At 45.1% G+C, this 24,705-nt stretch overlaps 1 protein-coding gene across 4 annotated transcripts in view; it reads right to left on the bottom strand.

The window, feature by feature from the left end:
* The window catches only part of camsap1b (calmodulin regulated spectrin-associated protein 1b), a 63,504-nt gene extending 42,333 nt beyond the window's left edge, over nt 1-21,171 (bottom strand). For all 4 annotated transcript variants that reach the window (XM_079515486.1, XM_079515488.1, XM_079515489.1 and 1 more), the window contains exons 1-3: nt 20,582-21,171; nt 19,623-19,789; nt 11,620-11,882 (exon numbers count right to left, since the gene is read on the bottom strand). In XM_079515486.1, the coding sequence (XP_079371612.1) occupies nt 11,620-11,882; nt 19,623-19,788 (429 nt within the window). In that variant the 5' untranslated portion in view covers nt 19,789; nt 20,582-21,171. The remainder of the gene's footprint in view (nt 1-11,619; nt 11,883-19,622; nt 19,790-20,581) is intronic.
* Between the last annotated feature and the right edge of the window lie 3,534 nt (nt 21,172-24,705).

Raw genomic sequence — 24,705 nt, 5'->3', positions numbered from 1 at the left:
GTCGCGGTTCTATACCTACATTTATATTTATATAGTACGGCGGTGTCGTTCGCCAAAAAGAGCAGATCTACAAGCTAACAACGTGTCGAGACTCAATGCGGCGTTCATTTGAAGATCTGTCCCTTTTGCTCCCACCTCCCCGCCCCTCCATGTGTTGCTGTTCAGTACTTCTCTTCCCTGTCAGCAGCGAACGCAGCAGGATAGCATGATAGCACAGAAGGAGTTGCTAGGACCCCGACACGTTGAATACTAAAGTTATTTGGAAAGTTTAATGTTCAAACATCACTCTATAACTTTTAACCAAACGTGGGTGAAACAGCGTGCGGCCGTGCACGCAAAGATTGCACGTGTGCACGGATTCTACCAAAACAACCATCGCTCAGCACCTCGCTTACAAAATCGTGTGCGCAGCGCAAATGATAATACGAATGACCGACTTGGCTGGGTACATATTAGTCAGTAGCCTGCATAACGAGCGACGGAAAAAAGGCAAAGATCCCCCCCACTACCTCCTTCCACCACGCCGAGGTGTATATGTACGATGGTCTGAACTGAAGCAGTCAAAGCCAAGGAGAATGTTACAATACTAATAGTACCATCGAGTAGCCTGCGCCCTGCACCGAATCTCACACAATAGAACAGCAGGATAAAAACGGATAGAAAGTCTGCCTGTCTGTCTGTCTATCCATCCATACATGAGCAACATAAAATTAATTGATTATCCATCTATCTATCCATCTATCCCTCTATCTATTTGCATAAAAAACTAATAGACTATCAGCATAAAAACAAATTGATTATATAGATTATATAAAAACAAACAAATCCAGATGAATATCAATATTGTGATCATTTCTGAAAGATTTTTCATATTGCCCGCCCCCTACCTCATATCACTGTATTAAAGAAAAATCACACCTGTGTGAAGTGAGGGGCGCTCTTATCATCATACATCATCAAGAATCATCTCATATTGGCCAATCAGAATGCCTGTTGCCTGTGATTGGTTAGCTGATTTGCTCGTTTACATATGACATACATTGTCCTTTCAATGTCAATGGCGTTTAATGTTTTGATGTTTAATTTACGTCATATTTAGCGGAATTTTGACCTAATTTCTCCTTTCATTGTCAAGATATTGAGACGTGTGGGGACTACAGCTGTATATAGGAGGGGCTAGCGCCCCTCAAAAACACATTATTTGATAACTTTTCATCGTGCTCCTAAAATAATTTGTGTGCTACTAGATTTTTCAACTTAGTCGCACACGTGCTACTTGGAAAAATGCTAAGCGTCGAGCCCTGCCTGTAACCGTTTACTGTACATATCCTTCTTTCTTATTACCACTCGTATTCGTTGCAATCAGAACTGCAGCATCACTCCCGATCTTCCGCCGTAGTCTGACTCCATCATGGCCCATAGCACTTACCCTACCCCCTTAGACAGCACTTCTTAGACTTATATAGCATTTGAAACAGACTTATGTCATGTAGACAGCACAATAAGTGCATTGTATGTAGTCATAGCACTTCATAGTATATATGTACAGCATAGTATAGCATATATGTATAGTTTATATGTATAGTGTCATTATATAGATATGTTCTAGTTATAGTTTATATGTATAGTGTCATTATATAGATATGTTCTAGTTACGTTCTTAGCTTACGCATGTTTCGCGATAAATGCATTTTACATATGTGATGTATTCCCATGCTTTTTGTTCTTGCTTAATGTAAGTCGCTCTGGATTAAGAGCGTCTGCTAAATGCCTAAATTGTAAATTGTATTATATATGATGTTTTTTGCATAGTATTGTACTGTATATAATTGGTTGTCTGTCTAGGACTCGATTAATTGAACACACAGGAACCTGTTTATTCAGCTCATCTGGCTTATGCTGATGAACCGTATTTGCCAATAGCACTTAAGTCAGGCAGGTCTAGTGCATATATGGATACAGTAGATCATGATTTGTGCTGATGTGTCGGGCATCTAGAACAAAAGAATAGATGGCTGCGAATAGACAACGGAATGGACTGATGCTGGTTAACCCATTTTGGGCGGGAACCCCTTTTGGTGTTTTAACTATGCATTTGTTATAGTTATGTTATACTTTAGCTATTGAAAAATAGCAGATCTACAAGCTCATAGCGCGCCACCGAGTGGCGCGCTACGAGCTTGTAGGTCTGCTATTTTTTTAAAATCGTGAAAATGCAGCACAGACCTTTGAATATATATTCTTTCAGAATACTTATTTTTGTTTATTTCGATGTCAGGCCTAAATGTCAGACTTTCATTGGTTCATCCACACAGTAGCAATCATGTCTTCGGGGTCCATGAGCAGCAGCAGCAGCAGTGATTAGACAAACAATAGAAAACAGACAATGGGGTTTGTCTGCTGTTCGATCCTGAACTGGCCTTCATCAGGCCAGCACAGAACTCCACAGGGAGGGGGTGCGCTGCTGCTATTGCCCCGAGTCTGGGGCAATACTGGGGGTTTTTAACAAGCCCCAGATGCTACTCAGGCCTGGTTTTCCTGTTAACCCATTTTGGACTGACGTCGAAATTTAAAAAATGTCTTCAAAATCCTGACAGTTTTCTGAAAAACCTTGTTTCTGTATCAGTGGCGCTCAATATTTCATGTCAAGGACCCCATCAATTATATGTAATATGCCTCCACCCCCCCCCATCTGAAAATATGTTGTTCCAGGTCCTCCCCAGAAGCAAAGATGAGTTAAAATGTTCACTCTGTAATAATATATATTCAAAGATTTGAGGCACATTTTCACAATTTTTCAAAAATAGCAGAACTACAAGATCTGCTATTTTTCAATAGCTAAATCATAACATAATGTTTAAAACACCAAAAGGGGTTCCCGCCCAAAATGGGTTAAGGGTCAGAACAGGTAGGGGGATCTCTCACCGTCACATGGGAATAGGAACATGGTAGTTGCCATGGAGACGTCTTGAAGAGTCAGAAGGCCGGTGTTGGGGGGATTTCTTACTTCCACCAGCAGTCTATCTGACAGGCAGACTGTTTCTCAACCTGCAGTCCAGGGACGACCAGCGGACCCCCCCCCCCCCCCCCGGTGGACCCCCTCTGAGAGTGTACAAAGGGAACCGAATGGGCGCTTACGGCTGGCCCCATTAACGTACACACAGGATTTTACAGTGTGGACTGAGGTTCCACCAATAGTCTTGTTGTGATCCCCATTCCCCATTTGATATGTTATTAGGCTACCGTTTTTCTGTTTCCCTTTTCTTTGCTCTGGGGCCCCCGATTTAAACTGAAAAAATCCCCAGTGTTATAATTTAACTTCCATTTTGTACACTCTCAAGAGTTACAGACTCGTGAGGGTCCATTTGGTCCCCGTTTGAGAAAGAGCGGTCCGCTGCAGGCAGCTGCAGCGGATTTTCAGCCCCTCTTGGGTGCTTTGTGTCTGGCTATATGCTTACACAGGGGCCCATGCTGGGATTATTCACCAGGGCCCTGTTAGGAACCACACACACACACACAGCCCCACACACACAGCCCCCCACACACACACACACAGCCCCACACACACACACACACACACACACACACACACACACACACACACACACACACACACACACACACACACACACACACACACACACACACACACACACACACACACACACACACACACACACACACACACACACACACACACACACACACACAAACTCGCTCGCGCACACACACCCCTGCTGCCGGCGCCGTCACACCGTTGTTTGTTTCCATGGTAACAGAAGAGGGGAAGAGACAGTCGAGAGAGGAAGTGGAGCTGGTGTTTCTATCTGTTCTGTGTCCAAGACAAAATTGTGAGCGGCTGCCGGCTGGATCTCTGCACTTTAAATCACCCGGCCTACTTTGCTCAATGGCTGTGACAGGGGTTCTGTGGAGCCAGGCGGAGGGCCTCCTCTAGGCCTCTCCTCGATATGGGCAACAGTAAGGGGTTCTGTGGAGCCAGGCGGAGGGCCTCCTCTAGGCCTCTCCTCGATATGGGCAACAGTAAGGGGTTCTGTGGAGCCAGGCGGAGGGCCTCCTCTAGGCCTCTCCTCGATATGGGCAACAGTAAGGGGTTCTGTGGAGCCAGGCGGAGGGCCTCCTCTAGGCCTCTCCTCGATATGGGCAACAGTAAGGGGTTCTGTGGAGCCAGGCGGAGGGCCTCCTCTAGGCCTCTCCTCGATATGGGCAACAGTAAGGGGTTCTGTGGAGCCAGGCGGAGGGCCTCCTCTAGGCCTCTCCTCGATATGGGCAACAGTAAGGGGTTCTGTGGAGCCAGGCGGAGGGCCTCCTCTAGGCCTCTCCTCGATATGGGCAACAGTAAGGGGTTCTGTGGAGCCAGGCGGAGGGCCTCCTCTAGGCCTCTCCTCGATATGGGCAACAGTAAGGGGTTCTGTGGAGCCAGGCGGAGGGCCTCCTCTAGGCCTCTCCTCGATATGGGCAACAGTAAGGGGTTCTGTGGAGCCAGGCGGAGGGCCTCCTCTAGGCCTCTCCTCGATATGGGCAACAGTAAGGGGTTCTGAGGAGCCAGGCGGAGGGCCTCCTCTAGGCCTCTCCTCGATATGGGCAACAGTAAGGGGTTCTGTGGAGCCAGGCGGAGGGCCTCCTCTAGGCCTCTCTTCGATATGGGCAACAGTAAGGATACATTCATACTTCATAGAATTACTACAGTTGGAGGCCATCGATATTGTCCTTTTCTTTTTGCTGAGGTTTGCGTGATCTGCGCAAAAGGACAGTTAACCCATTTTGGGGGCGGGAACCCCTTTTGGTGTTTTAAACATTGTTATAATTTAGCTATTGAAAAATAGCAGATCTACAAGCTCATAGCGCGCCACCGAGTGGCGCGCTACGAGCTTGTAGGTCTGCTATTTTTGAAAAATCGTGAAAATATTTATTTCAGAAAACTGGAGGATTTAGAAGGATTTTTTTAAAATTTTGAGGTCAGGCCTCGAGAACCGTTCGCCCCACCGACTTCAAATTTGACACACGCGTTCCACACCACCACAGGGTGTGTCCGTCGGATCGCCAGTTGTCCAGAACCAGCACAAAAGCCTCTGCCCATGCTCCGGACAGGGCCTACAAAATCCAGATCACCCCTGTATCTATATCATACATGGAGCTGGCCTGTTCCGACGTCACAAAGAACTCAATATATGGGCATAAAAGGGACACATGATATAATAAATAGGCGGGGCATGCATTGCCAACTTGCATCGGTCTTAGTAGGCCAGTGCCCGACGGGCACCGCACTACTTATAATGATTACAGGGTTGCTGGTGCCAAAGCCTCAACTTCCCTGCCATAGTAGGACAGATGCCATGACCTATCCGGTGTTTGAGCCCAGGCATGACGTTCCAACATTGGTCCCCTGAAATAGACTATTAGACTGTCATTGTCTACCGATTCCACGTTCACGTCATGTCTAAGAATGGGAAGCAGTGGGCGCCGCTAAACCTCGGGGAGCATGCGTGTGTTTATAGAACTAATACTGTAACTAATGACAACCATGTTTATGAATAGTTTTCACCGCTTGGCTGCTAGTGATGGTATGTGGTACTATATGGCTGCTAGTGATGGTATGTGGTACTATATGGCTGCTAGTGATGGTATGTGGTACTATATGGCTGCTAGTGATGGTATGTGGTACTATAGAGCACCGAAGTCCTGACGTCACTGCCCTCTACTACCAGTAGAGGGCAGTGAGCGCCATGGTTCATGTATCTTTTTATAAGCATTGTACTCTCCATAGGGGGATTTTAGATCGCCTCATATAAGAACTGTTTGAAAAATAAACCGATCACCCGGGCCTTTTCACTCATATGGATATGAAGCATCGACTGGAGGTGGAAATGTACAAATATACCCAAAGAGTAACAAAATAAGCGTTAGAAACGAGCCAAACAACCCAGAGACTACATTTCCGGGTAGGCTGCTTCTGCCCGCAGCCCGTCGCACAACAGAAACTGAACGTTAATTACGTTTATTTTTATTTTTATTTTATTGATATATAATGTATCGTGGTTAGTACGAGTCGAGTCACCACCAGCTGAGCTTACGTCAACGAGGAATCTCAGGAACGCAATATGTTGACAGCTGGGCGTGACGTATATGCTCAGCGACATTGCATTCATATGTAGTTTCAAGGCTTTTGTGGTCACATTAATTCCATTTTCTCTAGAAACTGGCTGTATCAAATATGAATGGACATCATTAACGACGCACAGCCACTCCCCTGACAGAAACGCCGAGGTGGTCGGTTTATTTTTCAAACACAGTTCTTATATGAAGCGACCTAAAATCGCCGTTTGGGGATCTCAATGCAAATAAACAAATACATGAACCTGGAGATTGACGACCTCTACTGAAAGTGACGTCAGACTTCGGAGCTCTATATGGCTGCTAGTGATGGTATGTGGTACTATATGCAGTGATGGTATGTGGTACTACCGTATATGCCAGTCGTTCCCAAACTTTTTAGCCCGTGACCCAAAATAGAAATTATACATTCCCCCGGGAGCCAATTTCGTGAAAATAGCAGATCTACAAGCTCACAACGCATCGCTTTGCGCCACGTTGTGAGCTTGTAGATAGTCTATTTTTTACTATTTCTTAAACATTTGTTTTCTAATTTATGGAATTTAAGATTTTTATTTTATTTATTCAAGAAACTACTTAGAAAAATCCTATTCATGAAAACTTTAGCTTTTTGGGAATGTAAAAAAAAGAAACAAAACCCCCCCCAAAAATAAGGGACCCATAAAAATGGGTCCCAAGCCACTGTTTGGGAAACGGTGTACTATACAATATCAACAGATGGGTCTCTTTGATTGTCATTTGTTAAATGATTACGTACTAGCCCCCCCGCCCAATCAAGCAATGGACTCCATAGAAGAGGACTAATGGGTCCACTGGAACCCCTCCAAGACAACACTGTCTGTCAAACCATGATTCACAGTTATCATGCCATCAGAGACAGAGCTAGACAGATAAGAGGAAGTGAAATAAAGAAGAGCTGAGGTCGCTGGGCTGGATGAGAGAAGGTAGCTGGATGGAGCAAATTAACCAATCAAATGCGGTTTAGGGGGACAATGTTCCGGTGACAAACACAATTAAACCAAGACACAAGCCATTTGTGACCAAAAATCACGGCTGGGAAAGATCGGCGTCCCTATTTTGGGCACGTCAATGTTAATATAAGATAAACAATTAAATGGGAAAACCACCCATTTTCAACATTTTACTATGTCATTAATATACCTTAGAGCTGTTGTGTGGAAATAATAAAAAAGTCCCCCCATTCTGTGTTTCCTAGAACTGAAAATGAAGAAAATCATTAACATGGTGAAACACATCTTGATGACATCATCAAGATGTGTTTCACCATGTTAATGATTTTTTTCAGACCTCTAGTTCTAGGAAACACAGAATGGGGGAACTTTTTTATTATTTCCACACAACAGCTCTAAGGTATATTAATGACATAGTAAAATGTTGAAAATGGGTGGTTTTCTCCTTTAAATACAACGTTTTCAAAGCTAACTATGGGGCACGGGATCTACAAGATCAGAACGTGTTGTCATGACAAGTCAAGGTTGTTTTCTGGCTCACAACACCATTTTTACCATGAAGCTTAAAATAGGTCTTAAGTGACACCACAACCCAACCCTCTTCACATACAACCATTCACAGTGCAAGCATTGAATGCACAACCCAACCCTCTTCACACACAACCATTCACAGTGCAAGCATTGAATGCACAACCCAACCCTCTTCACATACAACCATTCACAGTGCAAGCATTGAATGCACAACCCAACCCTCTTCACATACAACCATTCACAGTGCAAGCATTGAATGCACAACCCAACCCTCTTCACACACAACCATTCACAGTGCAAGCATTGAATGCACAACCCAACCCTCTTCACATACAACCATTCACAGTGCAAGCATTGAATGCACAACCCAACCCTCTTCACATACAACCATTCACAGTGCAAGCATTGAATGCACAACCCAACCCTCTTCACATACAACCATTCACAGTGCAAGCATTGAATGCACAACCCAACCCTCTTCACATACAACCATTCACAGTGCAAGCATTGAATGCACAACCCAACCCTCTTCACATACAACCATTCACAGTGCAAGCATTGAATGCACAACCCAACCCTCTTCACATACAACCATTCACAGTGCAAGCATTGAATGCAGACAGACCTACACTTCACAGAGATCATTTTTTACTGGCTCGACGTACCTACTGTACACAGCAGAGCATAACTCCAGTGGAAAAATCAATTGTAGCCATTTGTGTGCGGTGTGAATAAAACACTGACGCACGGCTGATGGAATGTGCCTGGAGTTCAATGGTTGCCATGGCACTTGTTTTAGTGAATCACTGGCTTTGCTAGCTGAAAGACTGCCAGTTCTTAATTTGGACAGTTTTTAGTATTAGATCGTAAAAATCTATAGTGTAGCTTAACTCAGAGAGTGCACAAATGGAACCAAAAGTATCTCAAATACATTAACGTTACTGTGTAGGTTGTATTGCCTACACTCTTCCAGTGTAGACGTTTGTTTAACAGAAATAGGCCATTTCTGTCTACATCAAATGCTTTGTGTACAGACAGACAGACAGACAGACAGACAGACAGACAGACAGACAGACAGACAGACAGACAGACAGACAGACAGACAGATAAAGAGAGAATGGCTAGACACCTGGAACAACATTAAAAGGTGTTCTTGTTGACTGAAAATGAACCTGGCCAAGAGGTTCTGTGAATAACAACGGTGCCGTTGCCATTGTAGCAAAACAACAAAGACACCAGGAACAAGGAAAGCCATAAGCTTCTCTGGCATGGCACGCCCTCACTAGCATGAGTAGCAGTCAAATTATCACACCTAATTTGAATAAAATAGCGTTGTACAGTGTGCACAACCAAATCCCGTGGAGCCTCTTTGCCTAAATCAGGCTGCAAACTCAGAACCCAAAACTAGGGCCGTGATATTTTTGTTGATGATAAATTGTCATTTCATTGTGTTTTGGCATTGGAACAAATAAATGAAAAATAAATTTCTGTTTGACTTTAAGGGCCGATTCATACTCCTATTTTAGAGCCGAATAAAAGTCGGTTCGGCTCTGTAGAGCCTACAATGTGATGTAATTTGAGGTTAGAGGGGGCGGGTACCGTCCTAAAGTCGGCTCTTCGGTGCTACTGAAAATTTCTGACGAGCCGAAATCATTTCGGCACTACAGCGCCGAAACAGCGGTAAAATAGGAGTATGAATCGGCCCTTAGTCTTTAAAAAAAATAATTCAAGTATAACAATTTTCCTTTTTTCTTACATATTTTCTCTTAAGTGCCAAAAACAGGGAGGAATATGATTGATGAATATGAGTAATGATGCACAAATATTTATGATTAGCTCAAATCAGGCCATTATGTAATAATTGGGACACTCAGGCCAATCTAAGTCGTCAATAAAATTTCACATTATCATGTGAAACAGCAAAGTAAGCAACCCGGGACTTAAAGGTTATATTTGACAGGTCCATTATGTGATTAGCATTGCAATGTTTCAAAGTGCTGCGGCCAAGATGCTAGATAAATGGGAACAATATCCAATAAGATAAGGCATGGGGAGAAGGAAGAGATATGGAATGTGCAAGCTGTGAGCCATGTTGTTAAAGTTTAGGCCCTGCTTTTCTTTATAGCATCAACAGGCCATCTATTTAAAGGGTGTATAACAGTCAATCTGGATCGATCTATCGATTCAACGGGTAACAATCCAATTCACAGTAATTGATGCAAAGCTAAAATGGCGATTCAGATCGCAATGTTATTGCAAAGCATACTTTCATCCTGCAAAAGGAAATAATGCTACAACCGTCATGGCTTTCTGACTTCCTTAACCCATTTAGGCCTGACCTCAAAATTAAAACAAATTCTTCTAAATCCTCCAGTTTTCTGAAATAAATATTTTCACGATTTTTCAAAAATAGCAGACCTGCAAGCTCGTAGCACGCCACTCGGTGGCGCGCTACGAGCGTGCTAAGAGCTTGTAGATCTGCTATTTTTCAATAGCTAAATTATAACAATGTTTAAAACACCAAAAGGCTGGCTGAAAGATGCCATGTTATTCCTGAATCTCGAGAAAATTAAATACGATCTACGTTGCTCTCCAGGAGGATTCACCTCCTCCTGGGGTCCGACAATAACCTCGAGAATCTGTCAAGTCTTCCGAACTCCCCATAGGCCATTTGTTATGAACCACGATGTTCCCCTCCTACTCTGCACACCAACCTCATTCCCCTCTTAACCCTTTCATTCCTTTCCTCTCCTACTTTCTTTCTTTCTTCCTATCTACTTCCAAAATAAACAGCAGTACCCCTTATCTCTTTCAACCACTCTCTCCTACAACATCATGGAGTCACTATTCACTTCTGTCTATTTCTCTCTCTTTTCTACTTCTCCTTGCTGGCTATTGCTACTATTTACTTTATAAAAAGGAAAAAAAAAAAGAAAAGAAAAAAGGAAAACCTACAAGGTGAAAGGAGAAGGTGTCAAAGTTCCAAGTGGGAGGGTGGGGGGTTGTTTTCGTCTTGTTTTGTTTTGTTTTATAAAAGAAAAAGAAGCATAACATATCACATGTACTGCATTTTTCCCTGTCCAAACCCCTCTACTATGCTTAATAAAAAACCTTAAAACACCAAAAGGGGTTCCCGCCCAAAATTTATGTTTATTGATAACGATCACCTTATGGATCAGGCTTATCGAGCCGGGGTCCTAACGAGCCCACTATCGAGCATCTTCTATTATTTTGTGGATGGACGGGAGACAAAAAATCTGAACAGAACCAGTAAAATACAGTACTTTTCTAACAGACGGAAGACAATTGACCTTTTTACCAATAAAATAATATTAAAGAAACTTTATCTAATATTTTTTTATCCCACGATTTTGTAACCCATTATTCACCCCCGTGTCAATTATCTAATGTGATCCTGGGCTCTCTACACACCCTCCGCCAACCTGGGGAGAGCAACGGACTTGAACTCATGCTTCCTTCATGCATGAGTGTCCAAGTTGCTCCTTTACACCTGCTTTTTCCCACCTGACGGGGGAGTTTCCCTGGTTGGACGTAGCGCGTGGAAGGAACACGTTATTCCAACCAGTTCCTTTCCCCTCTATCAGGCGCCCCAGCTGGCCACTGGCCGAGTTTAGAGACCAGGATTGATTTTTTTGAGGGTACCTACCCTAGGGGACACGGGGAGAACATGCAAACTCCACACAGAAAGGCCCTTTCGCCAAACCCGCCTCGGGTATGGGCACTGATGGCGCGGAGGAGAGAACACACCGCCAGCACCCACAGCGTCCCCAGCGGGAATCGAACCCAGGACCTTCTAGCTGTGAGGCGACAGCACTACCAACTGTGCCACCGTGCCCCCCATTAATCCCCATTAAATAAAGAAACTTTAATATACCGGGTACTCAAAGGATTGAGTAGTCCGACCAACTGTCGCACCCCTACAATCCCCCCCCCCCCCCCCCCCCCCCCTCCGCCGCTCACTCACCATCTTGATGGGCACGGAGGCCAGGTCTCCCTCAGTGACGGGCGCGTCGTCGCTCTCCACCACGTAGATGCCCTTCCTGGACAGGGCCTGGATGACGGACATGTGCGACTGCAGCGAGGCCGCCTGCTCCGTGTCGAGGATGAGGGCACAGACGCGACAGTAGAGCTCGCAGGACAGCAGCAGGTGGAGCACGGGCGGCTTGATGTGCTCCTGCTCATACTGGTCCGTGTAGAAGGGGTCACGCAGGTCCTCGGGGATGTGGTCTATAGGACAGACAGGACGGGAGGGGGGCACAAAGGGAGAGTTAGGGCAGATTCACACACACCAAGTTTGTTTGATTCACACTGTTCCCCGGCGAATACGATTGCCCGGTCCCCCGCTGGGCGCTGGCCATGATTCACATTGGCCTTGATTCCACCACGCCCGAGTACACTCCATTCAACTGTATTCAATGCCGTCACATTGCAGCGATGCGTATCCGAGTTAAGTAGCCTTGCCGAGCCATGAGGCCCATAGGGCAGGAGCCTATCTCCTGTTTCTGTAGCGTGAGGCAGCTTGATGTACAAGTACACCCCCTGGACATGACTCTAGTATGTCGCAGGGACTTACCCCCAATCCAACCCTTGATGCTGAGTGTCAAGCAGGGAGGCACTGGGTCCCATTCTTGGAGTCTTTGGTATGACCCGGCCGGGGATCGAACCCCGACCTCCCAGTCTCAGGGCGGACACTCTAACCACAAGTCCACCGAGCTGGTATCAGAGTTAGTGCTGCACAATTAAATCGAAAAAAAAAGATTGCGATCTAGATTCAGACACCTATGCAATCTCATTTAGTGAAGAATCGTGCAGCACTATAGTTGATTGTGCAATTCTATTTTAATTACTCTTATGTTTTTGCTACAAGAGAGACTTTGAGAGGTTTAACCCATTGAGACCTGAGAACAGATTATACAAAATGTCTTCTAAATCATGACAGCTTTCTATGATTCTATATCAGTGGTTCTCAAAGTACCACAATGTCAAGGACCCCAAAAATGTAATGTAATTGGCCACTCTGCTCAGTGGCAAGCACTTATTATGAGCTGAATAAACATATTCAGATTTCAGAATGAGCACATATTCTGAATATGAGCACAAATAGTGTCAATTGTCTGGTCACTTATCGCCACGCCAACGTCAACATACAACAACAAATACACTCTCTTTCATCCTGTCATGCTACGCCTCCTGAAAAGAGGGCTATCGTGATACAGAAACCCGCCTAAGCCCTCGGCATTATGACTTCTCGTGTGTCAACGGTGTCAAAAGCAAGGCAGCCGGCTTTCTAATGCTAAAATATTTGTTCTGCGCGGGTTTCGGTTTACTTTGAGTAAATATGGCCATACATGGTTTGAACATTGAAGCCATGTCTTGGTTGTGCGAGCCGAAGAGGCTCGCAGTTAGATAGAAACAGCTACAGCTAGACTGAGTGAGCACAGCCTTCTCAGGTGACAGCGCAGTAGGGTCTGCCAGTGAGCACAGCCTTCTCAGGTGACAGCACAGTAGGGTCTGCCAGTGTGAAGCTCATTTAACAATACTGCAGGTGTGCCTGTATTAAGGTGAAAACAAAACAATGACCTATATTTAAAAAAGGGATTCTGTTGCTCTGCGTACAAAGTCACTTGCAGAACAAGAGAATACCACCATATAAAGAAAGGCCCTGGGGGGAAAGATGAAGATAAATCAATGTCAACCTAGAAAATGTGTTAATGAATGCAAAGACCGAAGAAGGCGAGATGAAACTGAAAGCAAAAAGATGTTAATACCATTATCTGCCTTCTGGTTTTGAACAGAGTGTGCAGCGCTGTCACACAACTGAATCTGTGTGTGACATGTGTGCCTGTGTGTGTGTGTGCGTGTGTGTGTGCTCTCCGATAGGATAAGTGGAACCAGAGTCGTCAGCACTCTCCCTTCCGCACAAACAGGAAGACAAGCAAGCAAGCAGGCATGGCCAAATAACCCTCTGCAGCCAAAAGGTAACACAATAAGATGTGAAAACTACCTGGGATTACATGTGGCACCTCATGATGACAATTTCACATGTATCACATGTGTTTGTGTTCTTGCTTACTGTAAATCGCTCTGGATTAAGAGCGTCTGCTAAATGCCTAAATTGTAAATTGTGAAGCACTCTAAATAAATATACACATGCCTTGATCACTGGTACGTCACCCTCCCGAGCTGACGTGGAAATAAACGGACTGTGCGACCAAAGTCACGGCCAAGTTCAAATGAGGAATTCCACACGTAACGTGGGAATGGTCGCAAATGTCCGTACGATCAAAATATGAGCGTAAATTGCTTCCTGGTGTGACCAGTCTGGAGCAGTTAGGGGTCAAGAGGTAGAGCAGGTCGTCCAATGATCCATGGGTCGGCTACATGTCGAAGTGTCCTTGGGCAAGACACTGAACCCCAAATTGCTCCCGATGTGCTGGTTGGTACCTTGCATGGCTTCTGCCGCAATCGGTGTATGAATGTAATGCACAATCTATGTAAAGCGCCTTGGATAAAGGCGCTATATAAATGCACCATTATTTTATTATTATTATTATTATTTAGCCCGACGGGGCCAGACTCATAACGTGGATTCGCGGACGCTTCCTCATATGCGGGGAGGAACGTTGACATTTGAACTTTTGACTTTGACACCAAGCCAGGCATCGAAGGCATCGAAGATGGAACCTTCCGATTCTACTCCTGAGCTACTGTCACACTGCGTGTGTAGTATGGTCAACTGGCAGCCAGCCATACATCTACAACAAACCCAGTTGTTGTGGAACAGCGTAACTGTACAGCAGCAGTGTGGAGTCAATGTGGAGAGCTGTGCGAGTGGAGTAGATCAACTCGAGTCCCGTCACAACAACAGAGGGCCCGATTGTGCATGAAAACAAAAGCCGTCTAGCCCGGCTGGGTCTTCACGTTCGACTTGCCTCCACAGAGACACTGATGTCATGTGGCAGCTGCCCCGCCTCCCTCCTGCCGCCACCAGCCAGGCTGAAATATTTACTAACTGTAATGGAAAAGGGGTGGGGCAAGGGGAGGGCTTTTAGCATACTGTAACAGTAGGCAACAACACTGCATATTCATTCTATTGTGGGAAATGATGAGACGCAGACTCCAGCCATCCACACGTCAGGCTGGAGAGCATGTACAGGACATGACCAGGCAGCAATATGCCCACTCCTCCAGAGCATGTACAGGACATGACCAGGCAGCAATATGCCCACTCCTCCAAACTGCGTCTGTCTGTCCGTCCGTCTGGCACACAGCTTGGTAGCAGCTGTGCCCTGTCCACTTGGCACGCACACGCACACGCACACAAACATTGGACTACTCGACTCGACTGAACCTTCCGCCTCGATAGGATGTGGCGGCTGTATGAATGTAATGGAGGAAGAAACGTGGTGCATGTCGTAGTGTTGCATTTCATGAACCAAGCAGGAAATGAACGGTTGCAGCACCGTTGGTCACTGTGGACTGCCACTGTGGACACCACATGAGGCACAGGGTGAAATGCACTAAAAGCTTAATATATTCACCTCCCATGGGGAGAATAATTGCAGCTGCACCCAAGAACAGTGCCCCCCCCCCCCCCCCCCCACACACACACACACACACACACACACACACACACACACACACACACAGCTCTACTGTAATCCCTCAGTATCCCCACCCGGTCGCTTCATCTGAATTGCATCATTTTAGTCCAGCAATATTGCATCTTTGGTTTGCCTTCTATGCCAGGGTTTCTTTTAGAGACTCCTCAGTCAGATGAAAACAAGCATCCTTCATAGTCAGCCATCGGCCCAAAATGCCAATTAAGACCGCAGCATTGCTATGAACATCGGGGCTGTGTATTGTAGGTCTCAGTGCTTCTCAGCACCGAATGCTTCAAAAATGAATAAAAAAAAGGATCCCTGGCCCATCCCATCCCTGGCCTCAATAGTATTGAACCTATCGTCATTTTGGCTCATTTACGAAATCTGCCTAATGAGTCACAACTGAGGAACGGCATTCAACACAGGTTAGCCGAGTTGAGCCTCTGAGCCTGAGGTAATGATAGGTGACATGTAGAGACTTCTACACGCCATGCAAGGAACATGCAAAGCAGTGCAACGTGAGAGTGTGCCGAGTCCGCTAACTTAACCCAACACCAAGACCAATCTCTCTGAAAAGCCACCCTGGAGCGAGTCAATACTGAGCAATAAACAATGGAAGCTATGATGGTGGCATGATCATGGTGATCATGCCACTGTTGTCATTCAATAACAAAACACCTCCAATGAGAGAGCGCTCTCCTTTGACCTGAATTTTTTAACCTGAACAGCCTTTTAACCCGGGATTCCTGACCTTTTGGGTCACATTTTTATAGCAGATCTACAACTATGAGTGACGAGTGCAAGTCTTCTTTATAGCAGATCTACAACTATGAGTGAGGAGTGCAAGTCGCTTCTTTTCACCTGACAGAAGGGAGTTTCCCTGGTTGGACGTAGCGCGTGGAAGGAACACGTTATTCCACGTTATTCCAACCAGTTCCTTCCCCCCATGTTTTTGTGAGGGTACTACCTAGTACCTACGCTCATTAGTTCACGAATGTTGAACAACTCCCGACTCTGTGCTTCAGGCAAGAGACGCACCATCACGCCGGAACAAAAGAAATACGTTGTCAATGTCCCACACCGAAAATAGGCACTCTACATTATATTGGCTATTTGCCCAATATATACTGTAGCTACTTTGTACAAGAAACTAGAAAAGGTGCCCCGCTGGGCACAGGTCTCACTCTCCACTATCATAGGCAAAATGTCAAGTGTAATTTCTTCCTCGTGGGAATATGCGTGCACAGTTTCACCGCAATTGGATGCTGTGTTCATGAAACGTTGGAAGCCAATCGTATCCAATCAGGATGGAATCTGATAAATCAAACAGAACCGATCACATGACTATAGAGATCATGTGCGGGATTTTTGGATAAAATCTGAAGGAGTAATATCAAAGAATCTCTAGAGAGTGTGCATACAAAGTTTGACACAGATCGGTGCAGTTATAGGTAAAAACACGAATGGGCCAGTTATAGCGTCACCATGGTGGCATTTCTTCCTCAGCCTAGTAGGAATGTGCATGAAAAATGCACGCTGCGTTCATGATTTGAGGCAATTTGTTCAAAACGGACCAATCTTGCAAATTTTGGAAGGCCATCTTAGGCAATGGGGATGGAATATGGGGAAGCAGACAGGTGGGCGTTCCATGTAAGTAATATAAAGAAATGTATTTTGCAAAGATCTGCCTCATAACTGGCCGCTTATGGGGAGAGAGGTTTGTCGTTGGCATCCAGGATTGTCGTTAGCATCGACCGGGCCAACGGTGCCGGAGATTAGCTGTACACGGACGGACGCATAATTATACACACACAAACGGACGGAGGGCAAAACATACTCTCCCGGGTCTCCCCATGCCTTCCATCGGCCTGGTGGAGACAATTATCATTCACTTAAGCCTGCTATGACTTAAAACTGCCATTACAGGTCTAGACAAGTTAAGACATGCAAGTCTAGCCTCTGGCACCAGATACTAACACTGATGCCATTGTGATAGGAAGTGTGAATGAATAGCTCTACAGCTTTGACTTGTTTTTTACACCCAGAGGACATTCAAATAAATAACCTAATCCTCAACCAGGCATCGGCTTGCTATGGGTACTCCTGTCCTACCTAGTCGCAATTTGCAACACTAGATTTTTGAGTGGTGTAAACCACTCCAACAACCAGCTTTGTCTGTATGTTTGTGTACCTGTATGTTTGTGTACCTGTACCTATACCAGTGTGTGACGACACTGACATAGCTGATCAAACTATATAAGACCTTACACCACTCAGTTCACACGGGTGTGATTTTTTATAATGGGATGAATCTAAGAGTTCTTTCTTGTGACCACCACGCTCTGACTTATGGTACGTTACCAGGTTAAATCAACATAGTGAAATAGGTAGAGGTGTCGCACACACCAAGAATCACATTTCAACAGGTGTATTTCTCTACTACATCAGGACAACGTTTGGGCTAACAGCCTTGACACTGACGAAGGCCGTTAGCCGAAGCTTACAAATACAACCATGGCACGGAACTTCTTAGCAGAAAGTAGCTCATAACATACGGTGCATTTTTGAGTGGTGTAAACCACTCCTACAACTGGCTTTGTTGAGTGGTGTAAACCACTCCTACAACTGACTTTGTTGAGTGGTGTAAACCACTCCTACAACTGGCTTTGTTAGTCTGTGCAGAAAAAATTAGCATGGTTGCTATGTTCACCCTGTTCACCCGGGTGTGATTTCATTATTGAGTGGTGTAAACCACTCCTACAACTGGCTTTGTTAGTCTGTGCAGAAAAAATGAGCATGGTTGCTATGTTCACCCTGTTCACCCGGGTGTGATTTCATTACGTCAGACATGATTTCATTACGTCAGACAGGCTATATAAGACCTCACACCACTCAGTTCACACAGGTGTGATTTTTATGAAACAAACACTCTGCAGATTGAAAGAGGATAATTCAAGCTTTCCCTACAGCTGCAGTATTGGTGAGTTTAACGTCGTTTGCAAGCAGATCGGAAATTTGATTTGGATCAATGGGCTATCAATGGAGGGTATTGCAACTTTAGATTCATCCCATTATTTAAAAAAAAAAATCACCCCCGTGTGAACTGAGTGGTGTAAGGCCTGTCTGACGTAATGAAATCATGTCTGACGTAATGAAATCACACCCGGGTGAACAGGGTGAACATAGCAACCATGCTCATTTTTTCTGCACAAACAAAGCCAGTTGTATGAAATCACACCCGGGTGAACAGGGTGAACATAGCAACCATTCTCATTTTTTCTGCACAACAAAGCCAGTTGTAGGAGTGGTTTGCACCACTCAAAAATAAAATGTAGTGTTGCAAATTGCGGCTACTGTCCTACCATGCTGGACTGCCAAAGGCCACTGCACAGGATCCGTACGGGAGATATCCAGTGAGTCAGTGGGGAAGAATTCAGTTGCCAAGTGTCATGGGGGAAATTAGAATTGGCACAAGTGCACACAGACACATATTTCTTTCTGTTGGGCCCTTGCTGTCAATGCCCCCCCCCTTAAAGAAAGCTCAGCGCATTCTGCTGACCATCAGTAATGCTGAGACTGAGACGATGAGAAAGCGTGGCATGCTGTCCAACAGAGCATGAGAACATGTAGACTACTGCATAACTTCACCCAAAACACACAGGTTCAGATAAAATGCTGGCAGCTACAGTACCAAAACATCTGCCTTACCCCCACTCTTTGAAGATGTGTCTACTGCGCATGATTGATTGGTTGGTTGAAAATCGTATTTTTGGTTTGTGGAATGGGTACGTTTCAACGAAAGTACAGGTCAATAACAATATATGCCACGAGGATAAACCCAGAAAAAGCAGTGCACTAAGACTTGTTTACATCAGTGTCCTCCATTGAAAGATGGAGTGCTGTGATTTCCCCCCCCCATCGGGTACTATGATTATGATTGAAAAAAAGTGTACAGAAAGTGTTGTGTTTTTATGTGGCCACACCCACCAGTGAATTAAGTATACCTGGTTTTCACCTTAGCACCACCCACCTGAACTTAAGGCTCACCCACAGCTGTTGTATGATAATGTGGGAGGGGTTAGGGTTAAAATGGTGTTATTTCGATTGGTCCTTAGGCTTTCAGGAAGAAACGAAAAATACACAGGGAAGAAATATTTGAATATTATAACCACACCTATTAGACAATAGGGGGTCTATTCTATTAGAGTAATGTTAACTCCATAGACAGATGCAAAAAGTACTAAAATCACGGCACTCCATCTTTAAAGACATCAGGGAAAACATCTACAGTATGGAAAAATAGGTGTAGGTGTGTGTGTGTGTGTGTGTGTGTGTGTGTGTGTGTGTGCACGAGACAACTTACCAATGCCGTAGGCTTTGGCAAACAGCCATCGTAGGTTGGCATCAATTTTTGCTCTGGCAGAATCGTACATTTCCAAAGGTACAACTTCCATCGATGCTTCTGCGACGCCCGCCAAATCCATTTTCCTTTTGGTGCCATCTCCACCAGCACACAGACCCACATCCATCCTTGATTCACAAGACACAACGCCCACAGTGTTACATATTAAAAAACACACCAACTAATACTTCTGACAGGTGGTTGTTAAAAAAAAGACAAAAGTGCTTTAAGCTTAGCAGCCTCCAGTGCTCCACATGTTAGTTAACAAGCAAGTGTAGCTCTAAGGATGACACCATTAGCTTGGGACAGTCACACACACACACACACACACACACACACACACACACTATCATTCATATCAAGTTGCAGGTGTTTGTCTTGCTCTGTTGGGTAACATGTCCCCACTCCCCACTCATCATGAACTCATCACCTTAGTCATAGTTCAGCAGGAGACTCATACAATAATTGGACAGACAGACAGACAGACGGACTCCCTCCATCCATGGCCTGCTGGAGCATACATGTACTATTATTTGAGGCACCTGCTGACACATACATAACGAATACTTTTGCATAATTATTTCCTTCGTTCAAGTTTAAACGTGGCTGCACATAGCTCGTCGTAAACAGCACCATATATTGGCTGTCATAACATAAGCAGGTGTTTGCTTGCCATTATGCTTAACTTAATTGGCTCAAACAGTGCGATAATAAGGTTATGTGATTTGGGGGCTAAAATGGCTAGCGTTAGCTATAATGTTGGCCCATGCATGCAACTGTTATGTATGTGTAGCCTCTTTAGCCTGTGTTTCGCTTTGCCAAAACGAACAGATCTACGAGCTAGACACCGGCGTTGCTTCGCGTTATAGCTTGTAGATCTGTTATTATTTGTTTATTTTGCAAACGACTCTCAACGTTACCTTGAGAGGTGTGGCGTTGTCTCCAAATCCACCCTTCAGCTCCGTCGCAGTGTACAAATAAAAATCACCCAAGGGCTTGCCTTGCTGTACGGTGGCCTGCTGGATGCATCCTATCGCCAGCTAACCGCTAGCAGGCACAGGCGGGCAGGCGGGCGGGCTGGCCGGTGGACAGGCGGGCCAGCAGGGCGGTGGATGTGAGCTGTCTCCTCCCTGCAACAAGCCCCCAATCTGCGGCCTGTAATGTGACCAATGGCTCCACGGTACTGGTAGAGTGTTCCCCGAGTCCGAGCCGTCCGTCCTCCCCCCCCCCCCCCCCCCAGCCAATTCCAAACAATACAACACAACACAAAGAAACGCAGCGTCCAGGAGTATAGACCCGACACGTATTCGTTTAAAATCAAAGGAGGTGCCTCAGCCTCATGTTAGGTCACACATAGTATTATTACTGGAGGCTTAATGCAGCGACAGACAGACAGTCCCTCGGTTACTCCTTCTGTTCTGCCCACAGTCAGAAATCTAATGATCGAATCCCGTCGTAAAGGTAAAAGCACTGCGCCTGCGTTAGTTACTCCCAGAGCCATGTATCCAAGGCTCTGGTTACTCCCATGTTAAATCAAATCTGTGATCGATTAGCTTTGCCAGCATGCCTATCCGGTCTGGAGCGGATACGGAAAAACAGAACTTTTGTGTTTGGTGGATCCTCTGTTAATTTAACCCCCTTGCTGTTAGCTCTGACTGCCACCCTGAGTTGTGTGTACACTGTATGTATGCTGTATGGACTGGGGAATGCCTTCTTTTTTTTTTCACTTCATCTTTGAGTGAGTTACCATTGCATTTGGGTTTAGTTTACAAAAACCCTAACAGGAAACCGTAATAGCAATAGCCCAGTGGCAAATAATTATGCCTGCAGTTCTCTGTAAACTCCACTATGTGGCACTGCCACTCTTTAAGAGTTCCATTTTTGTGGGGCCAAGTTTTCCTCCGAGGTGGAAAGCCTGGTGAGGCGAGGTTAGGGGCCAAGGGTTTAACAGTAGATTCTGGGAACATCTATCTTGGATGAAAACAAGCAACCTGTTGTGTTGTGGATTCTGAGATGATCTTAGTAAAATAGCTATACTTGTATGGTGTCCTGTGCCCAGGGCTAAATTAGCCATTGGGCTGGTGGGGCCGGGGCAGATATATAGGGGCCCTTGGTTGGTTCTCAGTGACCTTTCGGGGGAAACTGGGCCACACAGCACTGGGTTTGAGACCCTGACAGGAACAGGTATGCAAGCTATTGGTTTCTTGTAGGGGTGCAAGATTATGAAATGATGACCGATATCCGGATCTCCGATTATTTGCAGGGTCATATGTGCCGATACCGATTCTGACCGATTCCGATATTATACAGAGGACCACAATGAAAACAATCCTAGGCCTAGTAGGGGCTTGGCCCAAAGCCTGTTAATAAAGTATTCAATCAATCAATAGAGGGTATGCGCGTGACATCATCATCAAACCAGTAAGTTATGCGGGAACGCCTACTGAGTGGCAAAAACTACTTTCTGGCCTTGACAGTCCATACATCCAAACAGAAAAGTCAAATATGATTGCATTAAACGACTCACTTTGCCACTCGATTTTCCATTCACTTTATGCATGCACATACCCTCTATAAATAGCCTATAGGCCTACTCTTTTCCAAGTGTCTGTTTTCACAACTCAATGACTACTGAATGAGATGAGTACACAAATTAAATGTAGAAAAATGTAAAGTTTATTTTTACTTAAGATTTTACATCATATTTGATTTGGCTTTTGTTCTAAATGGTAAATAAATAAAAGGTGCATTTATATAACGCCTTTATCCAAGGCGCTTTACATAGTGCATTACATTCACACACACATTCATACACCGATTGCGGCAGAAGCCATGCAAGGTACCAACCAGCACATCGGGAGCAATTTGGGGTTCAGTGTCTTGCCCAAGGACACTTCGACACGTAGACAGGAGGAGCCGGGATTCGAACCACTGACCCATGGATCATTGGACGACCTGCTCTACCTCCTGAGCCACAGTCTCGTTCTAGACTAGAGGTACTAGACACTTTTGATTTATATTGAACTCATTGATGATTTTTTTTTTTTACATTTTTCATTTAAAAAACAATTTGCAGGTGAAAAGTTTGAAAACCGATTAAATAATCTGTATTATTTTGAGACCGATCCGATAATTACCGATATGGCATTTTTGTGGCCGATCTGGCCCGATTCCGATTATGCTACCAATTAATCATGCATCCCTAGTTTCTTGTGTAGGTTTCTCGTTGGGTAGCCTACTAGCCTCGGAGACCGCATGCAGCGTTTTGGGTTCTCATACAGCCTGGGCACACTTGAACTTCCTTGCGTGGACAGAAGAAGCTGTGTTTTGCGTCATTTCTGTTGGATGGTGGATGGAAAAGAAGCACCGCAAAATAGCAGATCTACAAGCCCACAATGCGTTGCGATGCGTTGTGAGCTTGTAGATCTGCTATTTGCTATTTTTGTCCAAAAGTGCCCTCTTTTACGGGATTTCAGCCCCTGCCTCTCTAACACAGGGGCTTTTTTACCAACTGAATGGCTGTAAAGTGGAAATGAAGAGTTTACATATAGTACACATAGTACATGCATACACCTTCCCTAATGATTATGGTTTCAGTATTTATTTATGGTGTATTGTCTCTATTATTAAGGTTATTGTAGCAGTCAATTTATATTGGGGGTCAGGAGGGGGCGGGGCGGGGGTCCCGAGACATTGCCAAAGCATTTTCGGGGGTCCCCGGCCAAAAAGGTTGAGAACCCCTGCTCTAACACACTCTGCACGTCCCTGCCAGGAAGAGACGCCTGGTCTAACACTCTGCACGTCCCTGCCAGGAAGAGACGCCTGCTCTAACACACTCTGCACGTCCCTGCCAGGAAGAGACGCCTGGTCTAACACTCTGCACGTCCCTGCCAGGAAGAGACGCCTGCTCTAACACACTCTGCACGTCCCTGCCAGGAAGAGACGCCTGGTCTAACACTCTGCACGTCCCTGCCAGGAAGAGACGCCTGGTCTAACACACTCTGCACGTCCCTGCCAGGAAGCGACGCCTGGTCTAGGCGCTTTCTTTACGCTCCTGTCTGGATGTACCCATAGGCAAGCACACTCGCAATTCCCCAGGATTGCATCTTCCTAGTTCCTTGATAATTGGCAATGATGGAAAAGAAGGGAATTTGGTGGATAAGTCGTCTTACCTGAAGTTTTTTTTACCGTTTTCAAAAATAAATAATACATAATACATTTAACAATAAAGAATCAAATGTGACAAAAAAACAACAGCAATTAGACTAATATAACAAACAAACCAAAACGTCAAAACACAAAACCAACAATTATAGGCCTTTATATGGCCCCCATTGATTTACATATAAGCATGGTGAAACAGGTCTCAAAGTCACACTTTTAGCACATAATGAAAGTAAACAATAAATGCACAAAATATCTGTCCATTTCAAAGCGTGTGGAAAGTATCCTTTATGGTGCCGAAACATGGACAATGAATAAGGAGTTTCGGGATCGTCTTGACGGAACATACACAAGACTCCTCATTCGTGTCCAGAACCTTTCACGGAGGGACCATCCCACTAAAGCTCAGATTTATGGAGGCATTGATGGATATTTGTGAACCACATTCTGTTATCTCATATTTTCTCTCCACAAATGAGTGGTTTCAGCAGCCATCTGCTTAAACATTATGTCATGTCACACACTAGGGTCTCAGCAGGCCTTCCAGGGTGAACCTGGCCAATGTTGATCTATCATAAAGATAGCAAATGTGGTGGAGTGGAAATGAGCAACAGAGACCAATGGAAGCAGCTTGTGTCGCAGATGTTGAGGGCACTCGAATGATGATGATGATGATCTGTCCGTGTGTCCCTTTGTCCGTCTGCTTGACGCGCGGGTCGCTCCAAGCTCACAAAGTTTTGTATAGTATGCAATCAAACAAGCTAATGTACAGTACAGTATAAGGAGGCCCATCATCTTCATGAAGAAGGTAGTGCACGGCACGCACACCCCAGGTGCCAAAACAAACAGGAATATCAAAAAAGAAGGATGGAGTCTGCAG

Source organism: Electrona antarctica (genome assembly GCF_951216825.1).
Source record: "Electrona antarctica genome assembly, chromosome: 12".
Classification (NCBI taxonomy): Eukaryota; Metazoa; Chordata; class Actinopteri; order Myctophiformes; family Myctophidae; genus Electrona; species Electrona antarctica.
This window is presented reverse-complemented; position numbering and strand designations above follow the sequence as displayed.